Raw genomic sequence first — 25,593 nt, forward strand, 5'->3', positions numbered from 1 at the left:
CGGATCACCACATTGTGTACCTTGATCCGCCACTCCACACAACAGTTTTTTCACTGTTCAGTCGTCCAATGCTTACGCTCCTTACACCAAGCGAGGTGTCGTTTGGCATTTAGCAGCGTGATGTGTGGCTGATGAGCAGTCGCTCAACCATGAAATCCAAGTTTTCCCACCTAAGTGTCATAGTACTTGCAGTGGATCCAAATGCAGTTTAGAATTCCTGTGTGATGGTGTGGATAGATGTCTGCCTATTATCCATTACGACCCTCTTCAACTGTCAGCTGTCTCTGTCAGTCAGCAGACGAGGTCGACCTGTACATTTTTATGCTGTAGATGTCCCTTCACGTTTCCACTTTTCTCACATCGGAAACAGTGGACCTAGGGATGTTTAGGAGTGTGGAAATCTTGCATACAGGTGTATGACACAAGTGACATCAATCACCTGACCATGTTTGAAGTCCATAAGTTCCACACAGCCCCCATACCTCTCACGAGGTCTAATAACTACTGAGGTTACTGATATGGAGTACCTGGCAGTAGGTGGCAGCACAATGCACCTAATATGAAAAATGTACGTTTTTGGGGTTGTCTGGATACTTTTGATCACATAGTATATGTTGGGAACGACAAATAAATAAAAATAAAAAATCAGTTGTGTGTCTGAGGAAAGACTGCAGAGAGCTCATATTGCCCTTTTTGAGACTGGCTGCTCAGTTTGTTATTTCTGATTAAATTTCAGACAGATGCAAGTTTGACTGCTTTCATCTACACTTCTCTCCCATCTGTGGTCATAGAATTAATGAGAAAATTTGTCAAATGGGAAGTTTTATAGAAACAAATTGCATTTAAAATAGATGTGAATGACCTTCAATGACCTGAATGATGATCTAAATCTGTTGCAACCTCAGAAAGAGGACAACAGGTAAAGAACAAAAAAGCTCTGGATCAATGTGACATAAGAGAGAAAGAAATCAGGGTTTCTGGAACGAGTTCCTTAAATTACGAAGAGCATTGGCACATCTCACTACCTTAGGTTGTTTTGGTGGTAATGAGGCTGATGCCATTGCCTGTGAGCTCCAAAATCTAGTAGAGATCAGGTCAGTTAAGGAAATCCTGAAGCAATTTGTTGGGGATCGTGTTCACATCAATCAATACTAGATGATGGTCATTGGGTTTAAGAATGGATATAAAAATTGTCTTCCATGACAATGTCATCCTTGAAAAGGGTTCCTCTGAAAACTCCATTCTGGTATATAATAATAGCCCTTTGTATCATTCAGGATATGATCATGGTTGCTGGGGTGTTGGATCTGCAAATATCTGATGGACAAACCAGTGCTGATGCTGAAGCATAGAGTGAGTGGCAGTCTGTTGTCAGTGATGGTTTGGTTAAGTAAGTGTGTGAGAAAAGTCATGAAAACAAAGTTCGAAAAAAAGAATGCTTTGCAACGAGTTTCCACAAATTTCAAAAACTGTGTAGCATGAGATTGTCACAAATCATTTAATTTCCACAAATTGTTTCCTTTGGGTTCCACAAATGGATACAGATGCCCACAAAATGAAGCGACTTGACAGTGCCTTGAAATTTTTTGCTCATACAGTGATGTGGGAGATGAAACAGAATTGTCACCAGTGATAAAACTAGGGTTTGTTATGTCACTCCAGACTCAAAGCAATTGATGAAGTGGAGGCACTCATGAGCCCCAGAAAAGCAAAAATTCAAAACAGCATTGCCAGCATAATCTATCATGTGCACTGTGTTCTTGGACCGACAGAACAGCCTGCCTGTTGAGTTCTTTCCCAGAGGTGAAACTGTCAGTGCGTTAAGATTCTGTGAAACTTTAAGAAAACTTACACAATTCAAAAGAAAAGGTGTGGAATGTTCAATCAGGGCATTGTGTTGCTTCATAACAGTGCACATCTCCTCCAGCTTGTGTCTTTTAAAAGCTTAATAAAGTTTGGTTGGGAGCATTTTGATCAGCTCGATTTTGGAGGAAGGTGTTTCGACGACAGTGATAGTACAGAAACCAGTGTTCCGCTGTGAATGTCCTCACTGGTGTCATGTTTCTGTGAAGAGGGCATAAAAAGTTGATTCCCTGATGTGACAAGTATCTGAACAGTGTTGGCAACTATGTAGACAAATAATTTAAGAAATGCTCTTTCTCGTGAAAAAAAGTTTTGGTTTGAAAATGTTTTTGAGTTTTTTTCCAAAATGATACTTGCTTTTCAAACATGCCTTGCAGCTTACTGACGATATCTTTCTATTGTTTTGGTTAAGCCAAGTTCTTTCGTGATTTCATCATTTTCAAGTGGAAGCTGAAGTATAATATGGATTGCTTATCTACACTAAGCCCACTTATATCTACTTGGATGTCTAGAGCTGATATTTATAAATGTATCTGCATTCGTTGGTTTTCTAGACACTCGAAATAAATGTTTGGCACCTTTTTGGGCCTCAATAAGATTGAGAAAATTGGTAGTATCTTCTTTTTTTGACTGTATCCTGAATGTAATTTTTGGATGGATTATGCTCATCTTTTCAGCTATATTGCAAACCTTGTCCTTATCCCCTTTATAGAGCCATATGACATAATTGACACATCTTCCATAATAAATAACTTTGTCAAAAATGTCAGGATTTGAATAAAAAATCTGTTCTCCAGTTTGTTAATAAAAATAGGTGCAATATAAATGGACCTGTTTGAGATCATTACTCCTCTATATCCTTCAGATTTCACTTGAAAATGAAAGAACTTAGCGATTTTCTCAAGCAATAGAAGGGGTGAGGGCTGAAGGATATAAAGAGAATAATGTGAAGAAAATATTCAACAAGCACAGGGAACAAGGGAACCCAATGATTGCAGAAAAGGTGCACACTTGGAACAAATCATGCAGTTCTAAACATAGGCTTTTGCAACAAAGGAGCCTTGGGAGCAAGACTAAACCATAGAATCCATGACAAACATTATGCATTCATAGGTTTGAGTGTTTATTTTATGAACTGTTGAGACAAATTTTATGTTGACATCAACTTTGCAGTTTGAGGACAGACAAATGATCAGAACAAGGGGTCCTTGGTAATCATCTGAACACTGATAAACATAAAATAGCTGAGATGCAAGGTAATTTAGAAAGTTAACACCTAAAAGCTACACCCTACACATACTACAAGAAATAGAAATCTTTGTTCACAGCATGAGAGAACCACAGCAACTGCTAAACGAGCAAAATTATTTCAAATTAAATTGGTAATTCAGCATTTTCCAAAACTTGAAACTGTAGCAGTGCAGTGAGTGGGGAAGGCTGGGCCAAAGATAAAGCTTGCCTGTCATCCTTTGTGTGCGCATTGGCTGCAGGCCGCAGCAGATGTGGCCACATTTACAGTGCCAACACCAGAAGCAAACACAAGTCACTAGATGGAGAGGATACCAGAGCGTACAGTTCTTTTTATCTTCAAATGTTAATGTCCTCCTTTTGCACTGTAATATCATTGTTATATTCTCATTTTACAAAAAGAAAGAGGTTGATGTATAGGCTTACATGGCTTGCAGTGTAGTTAAGCAAAGCTCTGCTTTCAATAATTTTAAAGCCACCTGTTAAATATTTTCATTCTCATTTGTTCATTTCATTATTTTTATAGATTTTGTCTTACAAAATAGCTGTGTGCCTTATGTTATAGGTCATTTCAATTTTTACATAAGCCCAGTCCATTTTAATAGATTACTTTGCGTAAAATAACTGTATGCTCAGTTTGTAAATGTTAATTTGAATTTTAGCATAAGAGTTCCAGTTTATTATTTTTATAGATTATTTTATGAAATGGCTGTATGCTCATTTTGTATACATGAATTTGCATTTCAACTTGACAAGTCCAAACGCATTAACACCACCTGACAGCCATATTGTTGCTGGAGTTCATCTGCGTTAGTCAGCTGCATTAGTCACAGTACAAGTGTACATGTAAACTGAGGAGATACTGTGTATCAAGATTTAAATGTATGTCATTGGTTTGTTGTGTAAATGTATTAGTGTAATAATTGTAGCAATTGTGTATCATTTATCCTATTTCTGACAGATTTTGATGGTGATTGTGGCTGAAATGCGTTAGTATATAAGCGTACTTATAAAAAATGTAAATGGTGACCAGGACAGACAATTATTTTGACTGGATTTCCCGAGCCATTTTTTAGCATTATTCCTCCCTATTTGTTTGTTTTTGTTTGTGTACTTTGTCCCTCTCCCTCTCCCCCCTCTCTCCCTCTCCCCCCTCTCTCCCTCTCCCCCCTCTCTCCCTCTCCCCCCTCTCTCCCTCTCCCCCCTCTCTCCCTCTCCCCCCTCTCTCCCTCTCCCCCCTCTCTCCCTCTCCCCCCTCTCTCCCTCTCCCCCCTCTCTCCCTCTCCCCCCTCTCTCCCTCTCCCCCCTCTCTCCCTCTCCCCCCTCTCTCCCTCTCCCCCCTCTCTCCCTCTCCCCCCTCTCTCCCTCTCCCCCCTCTCTCCCTCTCCCCCCTCTCTCCCTCTCCCCCCTCTCTCCCTCTCCCCCCTCTCTCCCTCTCCCCCCTCTCTCCCTCTCCCCCCTCTCTCCCTCTCCCCCCTCTCTCCCTCTCCCCCCTCTCTCCCTCTCCCCCCTCTCTCCCTCTCCCCCCTCTCTCCCTCTCCCCCCTCTCTCCCTCTCCCCCCTCTCTCCCTCTCCCCCCTCTCTCCCTCCCCCCCTCTCTCCCTCTCCCCCCTCTCTCCCTCCCCCCCCTCTCTCCCTCTCTCTCTCTCTATCTCCCTCCCTCTCTCTCCCCCCCTCTCTCCCTCTCTCTCTCTATCTCCCTCCCTCTCTCTCCCCCCCCTCTCTCCCTCTCTCTCTCTATCTCCCTCCCTCTCTCTCCCCCCCCTCTCTCCCTCTCTCTCTCTCTCTCCCTCCCTCTCTCTCCCCCCCTCTCTCCCTCTCTCTCTCTCTCTCCCCCCCCTCTCTCCCTCTCCTCTCTCCCTCTCTCTCTCTCTCTCTCCCCCCCCTCTCTCCCTCTCCTCTCTCCCTCTCTCTCTCTCTCTCTCCCCCCCCTCTCTCCCTCTCCTCTCTCCCTCTCTCTCTCTCTCTCTCCCCCCCCTCTCTCCCTCTCTCTCTCTCTCCCCCCCCCTCTCTCCCTCTCTCTCTCTCTCCCCCCCCCTCTCTCCCTCTCTCTCTCTCTCCCCCCCCCTCTCTCCCTCTCTCCCCCCCCCTCTCTCCCTCTCTCTCTCTCTCCCCCCCCCTCTCTCCCTCTCTATGTGGGGGTACATTATCACCCTGTGTGGACAGTGATGGATGCTCTCCTTGTTCTTTCTTGTTACCAGACTGTCTCTGAGGTCAAAATGTATGTGTGTGTGTGTGTGTGTGTGTGTGTGTGTGTGTGTGTGTCTTCCATATACTGATAACACTTCAGTGGTGTGAATTTTACTTAGTGTACTGATGAGAAATATCGTGTATGATTTTTTTTCATCATGCATGGAAAAGAAAGTTTACAATCAGCATCTTACCAGTTTTGACTAGAACCATCTAACGCAGAACTGTTTACTGTGCTCGGGCGCTGCTACAGTCCATGACCAAGGATTGTTCACCTGTAGTTGAGTTGGCGGAAGTTGATTGACCTGGGTGTGTCAGCTTTGTGCATCTACATCAACCAATTGTGTAACTTGGTTCTGTAAGTCTGTCTATGGCAGTGCCTCAGAGTTATCACAGCTCTATAGATGGCTATTGTGTTTGCCCTCAGTTAGTACATTGTAGTTGAAAGCTGGCATTAGTGCTTTTAGCTGTCGGGGAAGTACATACACCAACTTGACTATAGCAATAACAAGATGCTTGTTGGGAATTACTAGTAAGATTGGAAAACAAACAAATGGGCCAGACTTTTGTGTAGATAACATTAGAAAATATACAGGAGTGACATGGGTGTTAATTCTAAGAACTATTTTTGTAATATTAGGGATTGTTTTCATTTCTTTGCAAATGTGTGTCAAATAAATGCATAAAATGTTTGCTTTCCTTTCCAATCCATTCCATTCCTTTGTCATCATAACCCAGTAGCCTGTAGTTCAGCTTCTTTTGCCGCACTGAGAGACTTATTATTTTTTAATTTCTCTTGTCTGTGTTGCTGCTGTTAGCATACACATTATTTCTGCATTTACTAGGTGTTCTGAGTTAATTTATACTTTAGTTTCTGTGGTACCCTTTGTTGTATTGAGAGATTATTTGTTTTTAAAAAATGCTTTGTTATTCATACAATAATAAATTTTACTCCCCCTAGGTGTATGGGGAGTAGGGTTGGCAACTCTCAACACTGACTTAAACAGGTCACCTGGAGGAATGGATGCAGGATCATGGGTATTTTGTTGGGATGGAGTATTCAGACATAACAACACTGAAATACAAAAAGCTCTGGAGCATGCGAATGAAGGTGATATTCTGGTGAGCTGGCAGTATTAGTTAGTTAATTATTCATTAGTCATGAATGTATGTTATGTACATTATAACCAGCAATTGTTTTCAGGGTGTCTCGTATGATCATGTGGAACTCAACTTTTATCTGAATGGAAAAAATATGGACAGTCCTGTAACAGGGGTCAAAGGACATGTTTTTCCAGTATTATTTGGTGAGTTAAGAGTCTTACTGTACTATTAAAAAACTGACAGATAAATTGGTGTAAAGGACAATACCTATTCACTCACAATGTGTTTTTAATTACTAAAGAACAAAGTTAAAAATATTGCCATTTAATCCTGTGGAAAATGATTTTCATTTAACAAAATTTCCTATTGTATTTTATTTCCTCTTGTTGTAAAAGAAAAACCTTTTAGATTCATAAATATGTTGATTTTTTTAATGGTAAATCAATTGTGGCTTTTATTTAGAAGCTCTGAGGATGAGCCACTCAAAAAGATATATTTCAACAACCTACAACAGAAGTTAAATTATCAGGAAGCAGTCCATTACATTTACACAGTTTTAACATTGACAGTCAATTTTCTAGAACTGTTGATATTGAGGGGCGTTTTGTAAATGGGTGGTAGCTAGACTTTAGTGGAGTAGAGAGCTCGTAAGAGCTCTCAGAAGGCTTGGTGAGCTTGAATTTAAGAGAATCATGCCAACTTTAACACAATTATCATATTTTCTGCTTACAATGTTCAACAGAGCAGCACATCATCTCTGTCAAACTCTTGCCTCTGTCTCCATGTTATGTTTTGATGTGTCGTTGACATTTAATATAACTGTTTTGATAGTGTTAAAGATACTTTTTTGTTTCTAGTATTTGGAGTTCTGTCGAACTGTCCACTGTAGCAAAACCATGCTAAATTTTTTACTGTTTGCTAGAGTGCATGAGAATACAGTAATTTGTTACCACCCAGTAAGATTTCATGAATGAAGATGAAACAGTGTCACAAAACATATTCAATTACTTCAAATTGTTAACAACATCCTTTTTTGCTAAAAAAGTGTGGCGTCCTTTTTGTGCATTTGATGGTTTTCGCAAGGTGTGCATTGGATGGAACTGCCAGAAACATTTATTTTGAGACCCAAAAATCAAGACGACAATCTGCCACTCGAGGATTTGACCACATTACCAACAGATTTGTACCCTTGTCTGGTATAGAAACTATGAGCCACTTCTGAATTGGATCATACTGATGTATATGAGGCCAAGAGACTAAGTTGGAATCAAAGATAACTTAGCATTTTTGTGAAGAGCAGGATCATGTGAAAGTACAGGAGAATTTATCCAAAGTTATTGAGACTATATAAAGCAAAGACATTTGAAGAACGTACTTCGTATAGGGGAATAAATACTTGAATGAGGAACACACTTCTGTAGTGTGTAGGGTCTCTCGATGACTGCAACTTGTCATAGCATACTCAGTTGAAACATTCCTCATTGTCTGTCACCTTGGACTTCCTGTAGCATCTGAAGTCCTGTTGTGGTCATGGCTAGAGTTTGTGAACTCTTAGTGCTGTGCAGTGCACAAGACGAATCGTGCGATGTATTTTTCGCTAGACTTCCACTCAAATGTTTGTCGGCAGACCTGGATAATTTGTAGCCCATGCTACACCTATGCTATAAAGCCGAATACGGGTTGCCAGAATCAATATTATGAAAACAAAAGTTGCTACTCACCATATAGCAGATATGCTCAGTCAAAAATAGGCACAACAAAAAGTCTCTCATAATTAAAGCTTTTGGCCATTGGCATTTGTCAACGATGCTCATGCTCACACTCGACTGCAGTCTCAGACAACTGATTGTGGTTTCAGTTGTGTGTGCATCGGCCGAAAGCTTTGTGAGTCTCTCTTCGTTGTGCCTATCTGCGGCTCAGCATCCCCTCTATATGGTGAGTTGCAACTTTCCTTTTCATAATATTGTTACATTTCATCCTGGATCTTCCATTGTTTGATGGTTGCCAGCATCACTTAGACCCACGAGACAGGGTTAAAACAGTCACTTCCACTATACCACTATTCTGTGCCCTGAAGCGATCTGAGAACCTTCAGAAGTTCGCAAGTCTGACCAAGAGATTGGACAACAAGCACTGCAGTCGGTCACCACACCGCCACCAGCCGATTCCTCCCATGTTTTGTGCAAACAACACAGTCTAAAGTCAAAGGGGATAAGGACATACACGAGAACTCCACACTTCAAATTTATATTGAACAAAATTAAATTTATTCTTCTTTGAATAACCCTCACAAAGTCTGCTTCATTCGTTACACACGTCTCCAGCTAGCCACTTGCTCAACACACTGTTAGGTAGTCTCTTAAATAAGTCATTGTATGCTCCTTGACATCGACACATACCTCAAAAACTAGCAATAGGTTAAGACATTTCTCACACATGCTAAAGAGAACATACCTCTGAACACTTTCAAATTTTCCACAACCTTACTCCTTCTTGGCTAAGAATTCCAAAATAAGCCTCCACACCACCTCCATCCCAGAGGGCTCAACTTGGCTCCTCCACCCTACCACTGCTGCAGTCCGACTCTCAATTTCGCGAGCTGCCCACAGCTCCACAATGTTATTACACATGCTGACATATCAGCCAATCAGCCTCCAGAGCAGAAAGTAGTCACTACAGTTGACCATTTCCTGCTAACATTCAGTTCATCTGTAACATGCTGCTATTTGCTGACACTTTCAGAAGTTTGTTTCCAAACGATGCTAGGGAACATCAACCATTCTGTGAGAAAAACACTCACCTTTGAAGACCACCCAGCTGGGCTAGGCCACCACACGTGAGCCAGATTAGTGGAACTGAGCCCATTACCTTCGGGCTGGAGAATAGCTGCAGTCAACGGGATCAGAAAACCAGTGCTTAAATGATCAATTACCTAGTATGGTAGTACCTAAATATGTGATTTCATCCTATGGCAAGGTTTAAACAAGGTTCAAAGTTGTTCACATCCAGTTGATAGTTTCCAAGAGGTACTGAATCGGTCAAGTGAATTTTGGAGTTAGAAAAATATCCTTGTATTGAGAGTTTCGTGTTGTTACTTGATGGTAAATAGGTAGGTCACTATCACGAAGCACTTAGCATGTGTAGACCTAAATGTAAGTTAATGGCTGAAAATTCTCTAGAGATTAAAAATTATGACCAATTAATTTGAGCCCAAAACAGTAGTGATGCATGGCACAACAGTTACCTTGCACAGCACCATACAATTAAAAAGTTTCAAATCGAGGATTGATGTAAGAAAAGTGAGAACAGTTGAAGAGTCCAGGGGAAGAACCTGGTAAGCCAAAATTTTCATTTTATTCAGGGGACAAAACTGAAAGTTCAGAGACTCATAAAATTGTGGTTGTTGAAGTTATCTTTTATTTTTGTTTAAGGTGCTAACATATACTCCAGACAAATGGAACTGCTGAAATTATACACATCTGATTAAGGTTTACAACTACGATGATTTTTATCGTGAATACAGCTCGTACAGAAGAACAGTATGTCAAGTCCATAACATATTGCATGTAGCTACAAGATTTCAAAGACTTTACACTTATTTAAAATTTCATTATAACAGATTATCTAATCTTCCAATAATACACTATGAAATATTGTGACCTCTTTCAGTGAAGATGATAGAACTACACTTGCAATTCGCTACAGCAAAATCTTAAAGTCCCATAGATCTCTCTATTTCTCAGTAGATGTTTAAGTTCGCCTGTAAAGCAATCAGGACACCTAAATTCAAATATTAATACACCTAATACTAAAAAAAACTTACTTTAAGAACTAAAAATGCTACCAATACACCTTGTTGTAAAGGAATTGCCGTACCGTCATAACAAACATATTGGCGGTTGAATTCGCCTTCTTTTTCCTGGAAGAAGTAATGAAGGTTGCTTGTACACTCTAGTGTAGCTGCTAAATCGAACCAGTGTTGTTAATTCGGTATGGGAAATGCCATCCTTACAAAATCCAGTTGTTTTTCTGTATGGACTATATGGTGAAGGCATCTGAACACAGTGGCTTTCTTGTTTTGCTCTATACAGGAGTCAGAGAAGATCTCCAGATATCTGACTTACAGCTTTAGAAAATTGTGTACTAAATTAAGAAGAAATGATGCAACTTTGTTTGCTCCTTTTTGGCTGTGGTCTCTGAATACATATAAAAAAGCTGTCCCCTGTTGTCAAAATGTAAACATTAAAAGTAAATACAGACAACTGCCATTTATAATAAGCTCCATTTCTCTTTTATTTGGGCAAGGGAAATTTTTTCTGTACTCCATTGCTATTGTAACCTTTAATGGATTTTTTTTTAAATTCCTTTTTTGCTTTTTCCTTCCTGTTATAGAACACTTTTTGTTTTGTTAGATGCAGTTCATGAGCTGTTTCATTGGATCGAAGTTCAGAATGGAGCTTTTCTTTATTTTCAGCAGGTGATGTTAGTTTCTGCTGCAAATTTTTCTTTGTGGCTGGATACTCATTGCAGAAAGCACAAGTATCTTGAATATCTGAAACTTATAGTGAAATTTGAATTGAATATTATGCTGTTTCTTATGATACAATCTGATCCTTAAATTTCTCCTTCAACATAGTGAACATAATTTTTTTATATCGAGAGGCTGCAGTATGTAACTTTTCACTCGTCATCAAACAGTGTGCCCTCTTATTATTTCACGTCTCTCATCCATTAAAGCCTGTGGGTGGGTTTTATGTTTCCCTCGGCCATCTCACAGAGGTTGGTCTCCAGATTTGTTTCTTTAGTAAATGATCTACCTTGACCATCTTTATCCCATGTAATGACATAAATTCTTGTGTGAATATATGTATTTCTTTGTCAGTACCATTAAGGGTAATAAAAACACAGAATTTATAAGATGCACCACAAAACTGTGCCTCCTGCTCTGCTCTTCTCTTCTCTTCTCTTCTAGAACATCTGTGCTGTACGGGGACCACTTTGATTCCCCCCAGGGGCTCACCATTCTTTGGCGGGTTTGTGCTTGGCTACCAGGGGCCCCAGCCTTTGCAGCACTCTTTCCCTTCTATGCTGTATGTCTGTCATCTTGCTATTCTTTTTCCCTCTCTTGGGAACATATGTGGGGTATTATTGGGAATGCTCTGCATTTTGTCGCTGACTTGCGAACAGTCTCAACTTTCTTTTTGGCTCCGTTGTCCTTTCTTTGTTTCCCTTCTCCTTTCTTTGTTTCCCTTCTCCTCTCATTCCTCCGTTTCAGCGTTTGAGGATACTCTTTTTTTCCCTTCTTCCTCCCTGTGCACACCTGAAGGCCGGCCCATGTATCTGACGCATAAAACGTGACTGGGTAACGCGTACTTCCCAGCCCCGGTTCGACAGGTAGGGTTCGCACGTACCCCCCGGTACAGGCCAGGCCCAGGGAGGGGTGATTGCCTGAGCTGTAACCTTCCCAAATTGTGGATTGGTCCCTCCATCGGGTGTTTGGGAGGTGTGACCTGAGGTGTGGACAATCACCTAAGGTCGGTGCACCCCCTTGTGAAGGGGGCCCCCAATTGGAAGGAGCACACAATCAGAGACGCTGGCAATCATGGGGATTTCCTCACAGTGTGTCAGTCATGCTCTCCATTGATGTTGATGAAACATAAACATAATGAGGTTACTGATTCGAAGACACTTCCCGCTGCATCGTGGTTCCTTGTGGTATCGCATACTGAAGACAGTCATTCCTTTGCCAAGGTCAACCATTTATTATTCAGAAAAGTGTTTATGCAATTGCTGGCCCTGTGAAATCTTGCTCTCACTTACGGAATGGCACTTTGCTTTTGGAGATGGCTTCTGATTCTCAAGTACAACTACTACTTGCTGCCTCGCTTCTCTACTGCTACCCTGTCTGTGTTGAGGCACATAGAACTTGGAATTCTTCCTGTGGTGTAATTTACATCAGGCTGCTTGATGGTCTAACCGAGGCTGAAATATGATCTCACCTCTGATCAGGATGTCATTGCTGTCCATCATGTAATGAAAAAGGTCGATTCCTCCTTGGTGCCCACCCACACTCTTTTACTAACCTTTGATATGGTGGTGCTGCCGTCCAAGATTAAAGCAGGCTATGAAATCATCACAGTCCGGCTGTACATTCTGAATCTGATACGCTGCTACCAGTCGCACTAGTATGTGTAACCTGTGGCAGGGTTGCACACGAGGACAAATGTCCGCCGCCTCCTCCTCCCCGCTGTATCAACTGCAATGGCGGTCATGCTTCTGCCTTCCAGGATTGTCCCGTGTATCTAGATGAGCGGGCTGTTCAAGAGATTCGGGTAAAGGAAAAAGTGCCTTACCCAGTAGCTCGCAAGTTACTGGCTAGTCGCAAACCCTGTTTTCTCCTGCCTGGCACCTATAATTTAGTTCTTGTTACCCTTTGCTTCATGAAGGACATGCGATGTAAAATTTGGCTCTGAGGTTGTGAAATCTGTCGCCCAGTGTCAAGAAAGCATCGCCGTCCCCCCATCCCACTGTGCAACAAACTGTCAGCCTCTCGCCTAAAGGGGCGAAGTTACACACTACACAACCGGATGGCAGAATAGGACAAGAGTAGTCCTCCCGAGAAGACTTCCTTCATCCTGCCAGCCAAACAACACCCAAGTCTTCCTCTAACCAGAAGGGCTCAAAGAAGTCCGCTAAAGACAAATGTTCTTCTCCTTTGCCAACTCAAAGATCCTGCTCGACAGTGTTGTCAATTAACCCGGCCAGCCTCTGTCTCGCTGGTGCGCACCACCAACCATTTTTCAGCGTTGGACTCAACAGACTGACTGCACAAGCACACCAATGCTTCTGTGGTCCCCATGGAGCAGGATCCTCCTGCTTCTGTGCCCTGTAGTAGAGACTCTCCACTGGCTGTCCCTCGGTGGCTACCTAGTTGACACCCCTACATCTCTTCCTTCTCAAGACTGTCCTTCAATGGAACATTTGTGGCCTTCAGTCCCACAAAGAGGATTTACAGCTGCTTCTAGCATTGCAGCATCCCCTTGTACTGTACCTTCAGGAAACAAAATTGCGCCCTCTAGACTGCTTTGAGCTTTCACATTATTTACCAATTCGTTTTGAACTTCCCCCTGAGGTTGGCATCCCATCTCATGGGGGCGTCATGATGCTCATACGGGATGACCTTCATGGTCAACCCATGTTCACCTTTTCCTTCCCCACCTGACTTTCTCTTTCTGTACCATTTATGTACCTCCGTCCTTTGATGTCACCAGGGCAGACTTGCTTCAGCTTATTGGGCAGCTGTTTTTAATACTCGGTGACCATAATGCACATCATCTCCTTTGGGGTTCTCCCAGGACCTGCCAGATAGGTGCCCTCTTGGCTGACTTTCTTAACCAACTTAAGCCATTCTGCCTTAACAGTGGAGCACCCACTTTCCTTTCTGACTCCTCGCACACATATTCCCATTTGGACCTATCCTTTTGCACTGCCCAGTTTGCCCGTCATCTTGAGTTGTCCGTTCTTTCTGACATGTATTCGAGCGAGCATTTCCCATGTGCTCTCCGTCTGCTGACTGCCACCCCATCCACATGCATGCCCAAATGGCTGCTTACTAAGGCTGACTGGCAGCTTTACTCCTTCCTGGCAACCTTTGCAGAACAAGATTTCCTCAGTTTTGATGACCAGGTGGACTATCTCACCGACGTTATCCTTACTGGTGCAGAACGTTCCATTCCTCGAATTTCCTCTTTACCACGTCATGTCCCAGTCCCTTGGTGGACTGAGCCATGCCGCGACACAATTCATGCACAGAGATGTGCTCTCTGCATTTTTAACTGCCACCCTATGCTGGAAAACTGCATTAATTATAAACAGATGGGTGCACAGTGTTGTTGAGTTCTTCGGGATAGCAAAAAAGCTAGTTGGATTTCATTCACTGGTTCTTTTAACAGTTCCACTCCTTCCTCTGTTGTGTGGGCAAACTTCCGACGGCTCTCAGGAACCAAGATCCATTCCCCCATTTCTGGCCTGACAGTAGGTGCTGATATCATGGATCCTGTTGCTATCACCAACGCCTTGGGCTGCCATTTTGCAGATGAGCTCTTCCCACTATCACTCTGCCTCCATACATTGGAAACGACTGGAGGCGGCTCAGGTGATAACCTTCTCTTCTCCAAATCGTGGGTGCCACAATGTTGCCTTCACTATGAGGGAGCTAGATCATGCATTCAGTTCATCCCGGTCCTCCCACCAAGAGCCAGATACTACCCACGTTCAGATGGTGCAGCACCTCTCTTGTGGGCAAGCACTTTCTCCTTTACACATACAACCATATCTGGTCTGAGGGCACATTTCCTGGATGCTGGCATGAAGCCACCGTCATACCCATACCTAAGCCTAGTAAGGACAAAAACCTGCCTCCTAGCTACCACCCCATCTCTCTTACTAGCTGCATTTGCAAGGTGATGGAACATATGATTCATGCCCGGCTGGTGTGGTGGCTTGAGTCTCGTCATTTACTCATAAATGCGCAGTGAGGATTTCGAGTGCGATGTTCTGCAGTTGACCATCTCATTACTTTGTCCACCCGTGTCATGAATGGTTTTCTGTGGAACTCAGACTGTGGCTGTGTTTTTCGATTTGGGGAACTGGTATCCTCCGTACTCTTTACACCTGGGACTTCCGTGGGCACCTTCCCTGTTTCCTTCAAGCATTTTTACAAGACCGTATTTTCAAGATGGGTGTGGGTTCTGTCTTGTCGGCCACCTTTATTCAGGAAAATGGTGTGTCTGAGGGTTCCATCCTGAGCGTCATCCTCTTTGCTATCGCCATTAACCCTATAGTGGCCTGACTCTCGCTGGGCGTCTCTGGCTCCCTTTGCGGATGATTTTGCCATCTGTTGTTCTCCATGGACCTCTCTCACTGAGCAGCGTCTTCAGCGCTGTCTTGACTGTCTGCACTCCTGCAGCATCACCAATGGCTTCCGCTTTTCCACTGACAAAACTGTCTGTATCAATTTCTGGTGGTGCAGATGGTTTCTGTCACCATCTGTACATCTTGGGCCTGTTGCCCTTCCATTTGTTGACACTATGAAATTTCTGGTGCTCATGCTCGATAGGAAACTCTTGGTCCTCCCATGTCTCTTACGTGGCAGCCAACCCGCTGTACGCAGTCCCTCAATGTCCTACGTGTTCTCAACGGTACTTCTTGCAGTGCCGATCGAACCACCCTCCTCTGTTCATGCAGTCTCAACACTATACATCATCACGGCATCCAGTTGGCCATGGGTGCCTTGTACACCAGCCCGGGTGAGTGTCTGTATGCTGAAGCTGCTGAACTATCACTGTCCTACTGCTGTGACTTTCGCCTCAGCAGGTATGCATGCCGTTTGTCTGCCATGCATGGCCACCCCTCCTATGCCTCCTTCTTTGAAATTCCTTAGATCGTCAGTATGGGGCTCATCCCTCTTCTGTTACCTCCTGGAGTCAGCTTTTGCCTTTTGCTACGGCAGCTTAACTTCACATTACCTGCAGCTTTTCCCATGGGTGAGAACCCTTCACCACCTTGGCTTCGTGAAGCAGCCCATGTTAACCTTGGCCTTCATTCGCTTCCTAAGGACACTACTCCAGCCTTGGTCTATCACCTTCATCGCATGGAACTTAGCAATAGTACCTATGTATACACTGATGGCTCTTGGACTGACCGTGAGGTCGAGTGTGCCTTTGTTATTGGCACTCGTGTCTTTCAGTATCAGCTTCCGGTACTCTTCTCAGTGCTTACAGCTGAGCTTTTCGCCTTGTATCACACCAGAGAGTACATCCAGCGACACAGCCTTCCCAATTGTGTCCTCTGCTCTGACTCACTCAGTGCCCTCCAAAGTCTCTGTGTGCTGTACACTGCTCATCCCTTAGTGCAGCAGGTCCAGGAAAACTGTCACTTGCTCACTCTTGGTGGAGCCAATGTCGTGTTTCTGTGGGTCCCTGGACATGTTGGTCTGCCAGGAAACGAGGCTGCTGGCGCTGCTGCCAAGGCTGCAGTCCTTGTACCTCAGCCTGCGACTACCTCTATTCCCACCGATGATCTCTGCGTTGCCATCTGTCAGGAGGTGGCGTCCTTTTATCGCCCTTGGTCCTCCTTTCATGGGAATAAACATTGGCTTATTAAGTCTCTCCCGGCGCCTTGGACAACCTCTCAGCCCTCCCACCAGGAGGAGATTATTTTAACTCGGCTGCGTACTGGACACTGTCTTTTTAGCCATCGTCATTTGCTCAGTGGCGCTGCTCCACCATGTTGTACGAATTGCGCCCAAAATTTAACTGTCTGCCATTTCCTGCTGGAATGCCTTCTTTTTTTCCAATTTACATTCCAGCTGGGGTTTGCAATCTGATTTATCAGCCGTTTTAGCGAATGACGTGCGAGCTGTCGACCGCATTTTCCTTTTTATCCACAGAAGCAGTATGGCAAAGGCCATTTAATTTTTAGTTTTGGACCTCAATCTTTGTGTGGTGTTTTTTAGCCCTTTTTCCATGTGCCTTTTTTAGCTGTGTCCTATTCTGTCCATTGGGACTGACATAGTCGTTTCCCTCACCTCTGTGTTTGTTCTATAGTTTTGGCTTGGGCATGTATGACCCCTGTTGTTTTTTGCACCACAAAACAAAACAAAACAAAACCACTTTGATTAAATCACTTAAATAGAGGTTTGTTTCATCATAATTTTCAGATTGGTTCATATTATTTATAAAAGTTTTGCGGCTACTGACAAGGTAACCTCCCAATCGCACCCCCCTCAGATTTAGTTGTAAGTTGGCACAGTGGATAGGCCTTGAAAAACTGAACACAGATCAATCGAGAAAACAGGAAGAAGTTGTGTGGAACTATGAAAAAAAATAAGCAAAATATACAAACTGAGTAGTCCATGCGCAAGATAAGCCACATCAAGGACAATGTGAGCTCAAGAGTGCCGTGGTCCCGTGGTTAGCATGAGCAGCTGCGGAACGAGAGGTCCTTGGTTCAAATCTTCCCTCGAGTGAAAAGTTTAATTTTTTATTTTCAGACAATTATTATCTGTCTGTCCGATGCGAGGCAACTGCTCCATAGTATGGGGACGCCACACCTAAACAAACATCGAAACACACTACGTCAGTCGACTACAGCGCACGGAAGAGAGAGTATTCCTGCTAACGAGGCTCCCTGGCTGGCAGTTGACTGTTTGCTACTTTGGACGAGAGTGCATTAAATACGTGAGATGTATTCCGTGGGCAATATGAATCCAGAAAATATAGCTCATACGATTTTGCAGTGCGGTCGCAAAACACACACTAAACTTATTACAGTGAACAGAGATGTCAGTGAATGAACAGACAGATCATAACTTAGCGAAAATAAAGGAAGTACACTTTTCACTCGAGGTAAGACTTGAACCAAGGACCTCTTGTTCCACAGCTGCTCACGCTAACCACGGGACCACAGCACTCCTGAGCTCAAGCGGTCGTTGATGTGGCTTATTTTGCGCGTGGACTACTCAGTTTGTATATTTTGCGTATTTTTTTTCATAGTTCCACACAACTTCTTCCTGTTTTATCGATTGATCTGTGTTCAGTTTTTCAAGGCCTATCCACTGTGCCAACTTATAACTAAATCTGAGGGGGGTGCGATGGGGAGGTTCCCTTGTGAGATACATTACACCCTTTATTTCAGGAAGAAGGCTGCTGCAATATAATGAAAATTGACCCCCAAGGAATTGGAGGAAGAATGATCAGATGGGAGCATTACTGAGGTGAAGGAACATTTTGAAGAAACTAAATGCAGCACTTAAAAAAAAAAAGAAAAAAGAATGTAATGTCGCATTGGAATGAAATCCACTCACAGACATTGTGCAGTAACCTCAGAGTTGGAGAATGATCAACAATGAAATGTTTCTTGGACAGCAACAAAAATTGCAGAACAAGAATAATTTAGTGTTGTATCTTGGAAGTTCTAGCTTGCAGTTCCATTGGATTGTCAATAGGTGATGCCCTTGTTAAATGTGAAGTGGGCCAGGAGGAGGTCACATCCAAGGACCTCTGTCTTTCATTGCTTAGTTCTTCATCAGTCTCTAGCAGTAGGTTATGGTGGAGACTGAATCCCTGTACCATGTGGAGGGTCTTACAGGGTGTGACGGTAATAGGTACACCACTACCTAGTTTACAAGAGAGTAACAGTTGGAGACGAACAGAATTTGCATGTTAATGAAGATGGAACCACTTCATAATTTACTAAGGGAAAAAAGTCTGAAAATATGTTTGCAATATTCCCTGCAAAGAACATACATTTAGTAGAGAGATAGGACCCACCATTGGCTTGGGTGAACTGGTAACTAAGAAGAGTAACTATCTGCAAATCAGGATGAGATTTTCACTCTGCAACGGAGTGTACGCTGATATGAAACTTCCTGGCAGATTAAAACTGTGTGCTGGACCGAGACTTGAACCCGGGACCTTTGCCTTTCGCGGGCAAGTGCTCTACCAACTGAGCTACCCAAGCACGACTCACGCCCCGTCCGCACAGCTTTACTTCTGAGACTGGGCGTGAGTCATGCTTGGGTAGCTCAGTTGGTAGAGCACTTGCCCGCGAAAGGCAAAGGTCTCAAGTTTGAGTCTCGGTCCGGCACACAGTTTTAATCTGCCAGGAAGTTTCATATCCACAAATCACTTTGTTTTGTTTTCCTTCCATGGCTTAGCCAAGGAGAGAAAGTTTTGGTGACTCGTAAAGATCGTTCTAAATTTTGATTCATATGAAGAGTGTGCCAAAACCTCGTGGCCATTGGTTGATAAAATTGGTCATTTTATGACATGAAATATCTGCCATGATGCTGCATGCTTCAATCAAGGGTACTCTCCGCAGGTGTCACCCAGCCAGAGAAAAAGCCACCTGGTCTGATGGACAGTGTTCCCAAATGGATAGGTACCTACTCCATAGCATATGCGGGGAGGCGACAGCCCGGGTATCAATAATATGAATCCCTGAGTGGTCAGGAGGCTGTCACCGTGTGGGTATCTGATGACTTCTCCAAAAGGACCAGCTATAATGCTGGATATTAGGTGACCTTCCCCACATGTCCCACACACTGTAAAGTTTTGAATATGGAGGTCAAACTCATATGTGAGGATGAAACATAATTTGACTGAAATAGTGGGTGGCTATAATTAAACTATAACTACTTGAGTCATTGTAGATGGAAAACTATTTACCATATTGGTGCCCAACTATATAGGAATGATGTTCAGATTTTGGGCTGCAGGAACTGCATTGTTAATAATGTTAGTGTCATGACTTGCTGTTAGCTACTGGTACTGTGACGTGGGTTTGAAACACAACTACCAGTGTGCAGTACAGTTCCAGTCAGTCACCATGGGTCTGGACAAAGTGAGTAAAGCTGTTGTATTAAAACAATAATAATACTGTTGCTTTTCTTTGCGATTATTGACGCATTAACAGAGAATGGGGAGGTCCTGTTTACACACTGGGGTTGAAGAACATGATTTGAAAGTTCAAATGGAACTGGGAATTTTGGCATTTCTTTTGGGAGAAGAAGAGGAGAGACAGCAAATTGCACCAAAAATTATTGAAGTTATTGCTGCTGTGGCTGAGAATGCTGGATGCAGAGTGCAGTCTTCCAGCAGTGCACAAGCTTTGTTATGACAGCTGAACATCCCTTGGTCCACTATTGTTTCGAGCAACAGTAGAGCAATTTCTAGTGCGGTTCCAAGCTCTCATGGATGCAGATAGTCATCACATTGAGTGATGATGGTAACGTGGAATATAAACGTGCTACACAGTTGACATATGTTACCAACTCGTGTGGAAATTAAAATGTTTGTTTTAGTTGTTTATTCATTACTTCTCTTTTGCATGTCCTTACCAATGTTTCCATACAGTTTCATTGTCCTCCCTATCACTCACTTGTCATACCTGTAATTGGTGTAAAAATAAAGGGAACAAAGTGGATGAAGCCAGAATTGATATCCTACAAATGAGCTTGGTTGTCAGCTGGAATCTGTCCTAGAGGAAAAAGTCGGAAAAAAGATATAATCAAGGAGTAAATTTGCAGCACAAGAAAGGAAGAAATACTGCAATGGCTTGGGTCCCCATGTGCACCACACTCTACTCACAAAAGAATAGCAAGGCTCTTAAGGGAATGACAAGAGGAAACAGCTTGCAAGATGAAGTCCCATGACTCCAGTGAATTATCACGACAAGCCTCCTTGGCTACTGGGTTGCAGTCTCTTTTACTCAAGATCTGAAGTGCCCCAGAATATAACAGAATGATATCTCGTGAACTTAGTTCTATGCAAAATGTCTGAACAAGAATCTGCTGGATACATTATCTGGATGCTGTACAAGGCACTCTAGGGAGCAGATGAGGAAGGTCTTTGTATGGGCACATCTCATCCATGAGAGCCATCAAGATCGTATATAACATGTCAAAGATGCTGACATTTGTTGGCAGGCAAAACAATGGAACAGGAAACTAGATAACCTTCATTGGATGCATGTGTATGGATCACTCTATAACACTGGTTTAAAATCTGCCATATTCATCTTGCATGCAAGTAATTTACATTTCGTCCTTCGTCTCTCTATCAGTCAAGGTGACTGCTCCAAAATTGTGGGAGACTCTTGATACGTGCTATAATTGCAGTTGTCTGTTACAAAGTGTTGTGCCCAGATCCCAAATGGTTTTTTTTTGTTTGTTTACAGTGCAGAAATAATCTGTCTGTTAGAGGGTGAGCAATTTCAGTGGTCTCAGGAAACTTTTTGACTGACTTAGATTTAGAAGCGTGTTATAGGTCAGGAATTGCTGTCTGATATTTAGTGCTTCCTTACTAACTTTGGCACAGTTATCTAAGCTGCTGTTGCCATTTGGATGGCTGCATGGTGTATTGTGTCCAATATCCTTAAATATGATATTCAGGATGAACCATAAATGGTACACCCATCATCTATAGAAATTGGAAAGATAACAATATTCTGAAAAGGATAGTGCTACTCACCATGTAGAAGGGGTGTTGAGTTGTAGACTACTAAACATTTGAACTTTCAGCCAAAGGTTGTCTTCAGAAATAGGAAGTGCAACTGACACACATTAGGCCACAGTGGCCATCTGTGTGAGAGTTGTGCTTGTGTGAATGTGTGTGTGCTTTTTATTTCCCACAAAGGCCTTTTGGCTGAAAGCGTAAACATTTAGTACTCTGTGTGTCTGCGACTCAAAGCCTGCTCTGTATGGTGAGTAGCAATCCACAATATTTTGTTATTTCCTCCAGGACTCTCAGCCTGCAAGATCTGGGCAGTCACAAAGAGTGGTATTATTGGTAGTTGAGAGCACAAATGATAGGCTCGTTATGGGCCCCGTTACGGTCATGGCTACCAAGGATAAGAAGAAAGCCAATGTGCACTCCGTATGCATACTGGGTGGAACTATTCCAGATGTGGAATGGGTCCTTCCAAATGCCATGAAGAGCACAGAGTTTAGCTGACTGCAGGTGGCGTCTCACGCCATTACCAATGATGTGTCACTTTATATCGGAAGAGATTCTCTCTGGTTTCGAGTGGCTAACAGAAGTAGTAAAGGCTGCTAGTCTTGCTTGGGAGATGATAGCAGAACTGACCATTTGCAGCATAGTCAACAGGACTAGTTGTGGACCTCTGTTACAGAGCCAAGTGTATGGTCTGAATCAGCACTCGTACTAAAATAGTTATCGGCACTGAAAGCTGGCTAAAGCCAGAGATAAGCCAAAATTTTTGCGAATAACCTAACAGTGTTCCAAAGGGACAGGCTGAACACTGTTGGTGGTGGCATGTTTGTTGCCATTAGTAATAGTTTAGCTTGTCACAAAATTTAAGTAGATAGTTCCTGTGAGATAGTAAGGACAGAGGTCATTCTTGACAACCGGAATAAAATAATAATTGGATCCTTTTACCAACATCCGAATACTGATGACACAATTGCTGAACAGTTCAAAGAAAACAGGAGTTTGATTTTAAACATGTACCCGTCTCACACAATTACAGTTGGTGGTGACTTTAATTTACCCTTGATATGTTGGCAAAAATATATGTTTAATTCCAGAGGTATGTATAAAACATTATCTGAAATTGTGCGAAACGCATTCTCTGAAAATTATTTTGAGCAGTTAGTTCATGAGCCCACATGAATAGTAAAAAATTGTGAAAACACACTTGACCTCTTAGCAACAAATAATCCTGAGCTAATAACGAGCATCAAAACAGATACAGGGATTAGTGACCACAGGGTTGTTGTAGCCAGATTGAATATCGTAAGTGCCAAATCCTCCAAAAATAAACAAAAAATACACCTATTCAAAAAGTAAGATAAAAATTAACTTGATGCCTTCCTGAGAGACAATCTCCACTTCTTCCAAATTAGTAATATAAGTGTAGACCAGATATTCTTGAAATCAAAGAAATACTATTGGCAGAATTTGAGAGATTTATACCAAATAAATTAACAGACAACTGAGCTGGTCCTCCTTGGTGCCCAAAACGGGTCAGAATACTGTTGCAGAAACAATGAAAGAAACATGCCAAATTCAAATGGATGCAAAATCTCCAAAATTCACAGTCAATACAAGATGCTTATAGTCTCCAAACCTAGCAGAAAATCCAAAGATATTCTGGTAGTATGTGAAGTATGCTAGCAACACGACACAATCAGTGCTTTCTCTGCACGACTGCAATGGAAAGACAGTGCTACCAAAGCAGTGTTGCTAAACACAGTATTCCAAAATTCCTTCACCAAAGACGACGAAATAAATATTCCAGGATTCAAATCGAGAACAGCTGCCAACATGAGTAACATAGTAGATATCAGAGTTGTGAAGCAACTTAAATCACTTAAAAAGCAAGTCTTCTGCTCCAGATTATATGAAAGTTATTTTCCTTTCAGAGTATGCTGATACAATAGCTCCGTATTTAACAATCATATACAACTGTTCACTCAACAAAAGATACGTACCCAAAGACTGGAAAGTTGCATAGGTCACACAAGCATTCAAGAAAGGCGCTAGGAGTAATCTACTAAATTATAGGTCAATATAATTAATGTCAATATGCAGCAGGATTTTTTAATTATATTGTGTTCAAACACTATGAATTATCTCAAAGAAAATGGTCTATTGACACACAGTCAACAAGGAATTACGTAACATCGTTCTTGTGAAACCCAACTAGCTCGTTACCCACATTAGTGTTTAGTGCTATTGATGCGGGATCTCAGATTGATTCCATATTTCTGAATTTCCAGAAGGCTTATGACACTGTACCACACAAACAGTTTGTAGTGAAACTGCGTGCTTATGGAATATCGTCTGTTATGTTACTGGATTTGTTAATTCCTGTCAGGGATGTCACAGTTTGTAGTAATAGGCAGAGTCCTCAACTAAACCGGAAGTGATTTCTGGCATTCCCAAAGGTAATGGTATAAGCCCTTTGCTGTTCCTTATCTATATAAATGATTTGGGAGACAATCTGAGCAGCCATCTTAGGTTGTCTGCAGATGATGCTGTCATTTATCAACTATTTAAGTAATCAGAAGATCAAAACAAATTGCAAAATGATTTAGAAAAGATGTTTATATGGTGCAAAAATTGGCAATTGACTCTAAATAACAAAGTGTGAAGTCATGCACATGAGTGCTAAAAGGAGTCCGTTAAACTTAGATTACACGATAAAACAATCAAGTCTAAAGGCTGTAAATTCAACTAAATACGTAGGAATTACAATTATGAACAATTTAAATTGGAAGGAACACACAGAAAATGTTGTGGGAAAGGCTAACGAAAGATTGTGTTTTATTGGGAGGGCACTTAGAAAATGTAATAAATCTAATGAGGAGACTGCCGACACTACACTTGTCTATTCTCTTTTAGACTACTGCTGCATGGTTTGAGATCCTTACCAGATAGGATTGACGGGGTACATTGAGAAGGTTCAAAGACTGGCAGCAGATTTTGTATTAGTGAAAAATAGGGGAATGTCATGGACAACATTAAAACAAAGGCATTTCTCGTTGCATTGGAATCTTCTCACGAAATTTCAATCACCAACTTTCTCCTCCAAATGCAAAAATATTTTGTTGATGCTGACCTATATAGGAAGAAACGATCACCGTAATAAAATAAGGGAAATCAGAGCTCGTACAGAAAGACACAGGTGTTCATTTTTTCTGTGTGCTGTATGAGATTGGAATAATAGACAACTAGTGTGAAGGTGGTTCGACAAACCGTCTGCCAGACACTTAAATGTGGTTTGCAGAGTATTGATGTAGGTGTAGACTTTCCATAGTATCAAATTGGACAAATGCTTCATAAAATTTTTGTACATAGGACTTGGGTGTACCCAGGCCTTCCACTGAGATGCTTTAAAATGCCTAAAACTTTTAAGTGCTTTCACTTCACACTTCCTGAAGTGTGGAAGCCAAGTGAACAACTGATCAAATGGCACTAAAAACCAAACTGACTGATTAAGATTGAGAATGGTGCTATTAAAATTACAATGGACATGATTGAGATGTATACACCCCATTTTACCTGTTGAAAATTTAAAGTCTGTGTTTTGTGCTCAATCCTCCAGTCTGTGAAGTGTGAACTGTAACTGAGTTGTGGATGGAAGACTAGTACAAAAACAGTAAATCATCATAAGCATAGTAATCTGCTGTGTGTCATCTGTGCTGTCTTCATAGAAAATCTTTGTGTAGAACCAGGTTTGCCAGGTTATCTAGAATAATACTTCCTGAACCCTCAATTAAATGGGTTTCTTTCTCTCGATATCAACACTAGATGTTAGTCTACAATCTGCTCAAGAGTGTTTCCTACACAATTGCATGTAGAGGTACTATTCGTCCCTGGTTTCAGGAGAGGTATCATAAGAGATCACCTCCATGAATCTGGCTAGACCCTGTGACCATTTGTAGTTAAAGATTAAAGGAATTTCTTCTGATCCTTTATATAGCTAACACATTACATGTTATAGCGTGTGCCACTAAGCCAGTATCCTTAGTACCTGAGAATGTTTTTCCCAATTCTCTCACTGAAAAGGGTTGTCTGAAGTCCAGCTGTACCCTTCCTGCAGCTTCTTTCTGGTGTAGAAATGTGGGATCTGTGTAAGTTTTGTTGCAGGAGGAATTGGCCA

General features: G+C 42.2%; 1 protein-coding gene across 1 annotated transcript in view; it reads left to right on the forward strand.

Annotated features, from left to right (window-relative positions):
- Positions 1-25,593, forward strand: part of LOC126457628 (SPRY domain-containing protein 7) — an 84,710-nt gene that overhangs the window by 49,286 nt on the left and 9,831 nt on the right. Inside the window, exons 4-5 of the mRNA XM_050094099.1 lie at positions 6,263-6,423; positions 6,506-6,608. Of these exons, the coding sequence (XP_049950056.1) occupies positions 6,263-6,423; positions 6,506-6,608 (264 nt within the window). The remainder of the gene's footprint in view (positions 1-6,262; positions 6,424-6,505; positions 6,609-25,593) is intronic.

This window comes from Schistocerca serialis, chromosome 2 (genome assembly GCF_023864345.2).
Source record: "Schistocerca serialis cubense isolate TAMUIC-IGC-003099 chromosome 2, iqSchSeri2.2, whole genome shotgun sequence".
Taxonomy (NCBI): domain Eukaryota; kingdom Metazoa; phylum Arthropoda; class Insecta; order Orthoptera; family Acrididae; genus Schistocerca; species Schistocerca serialis.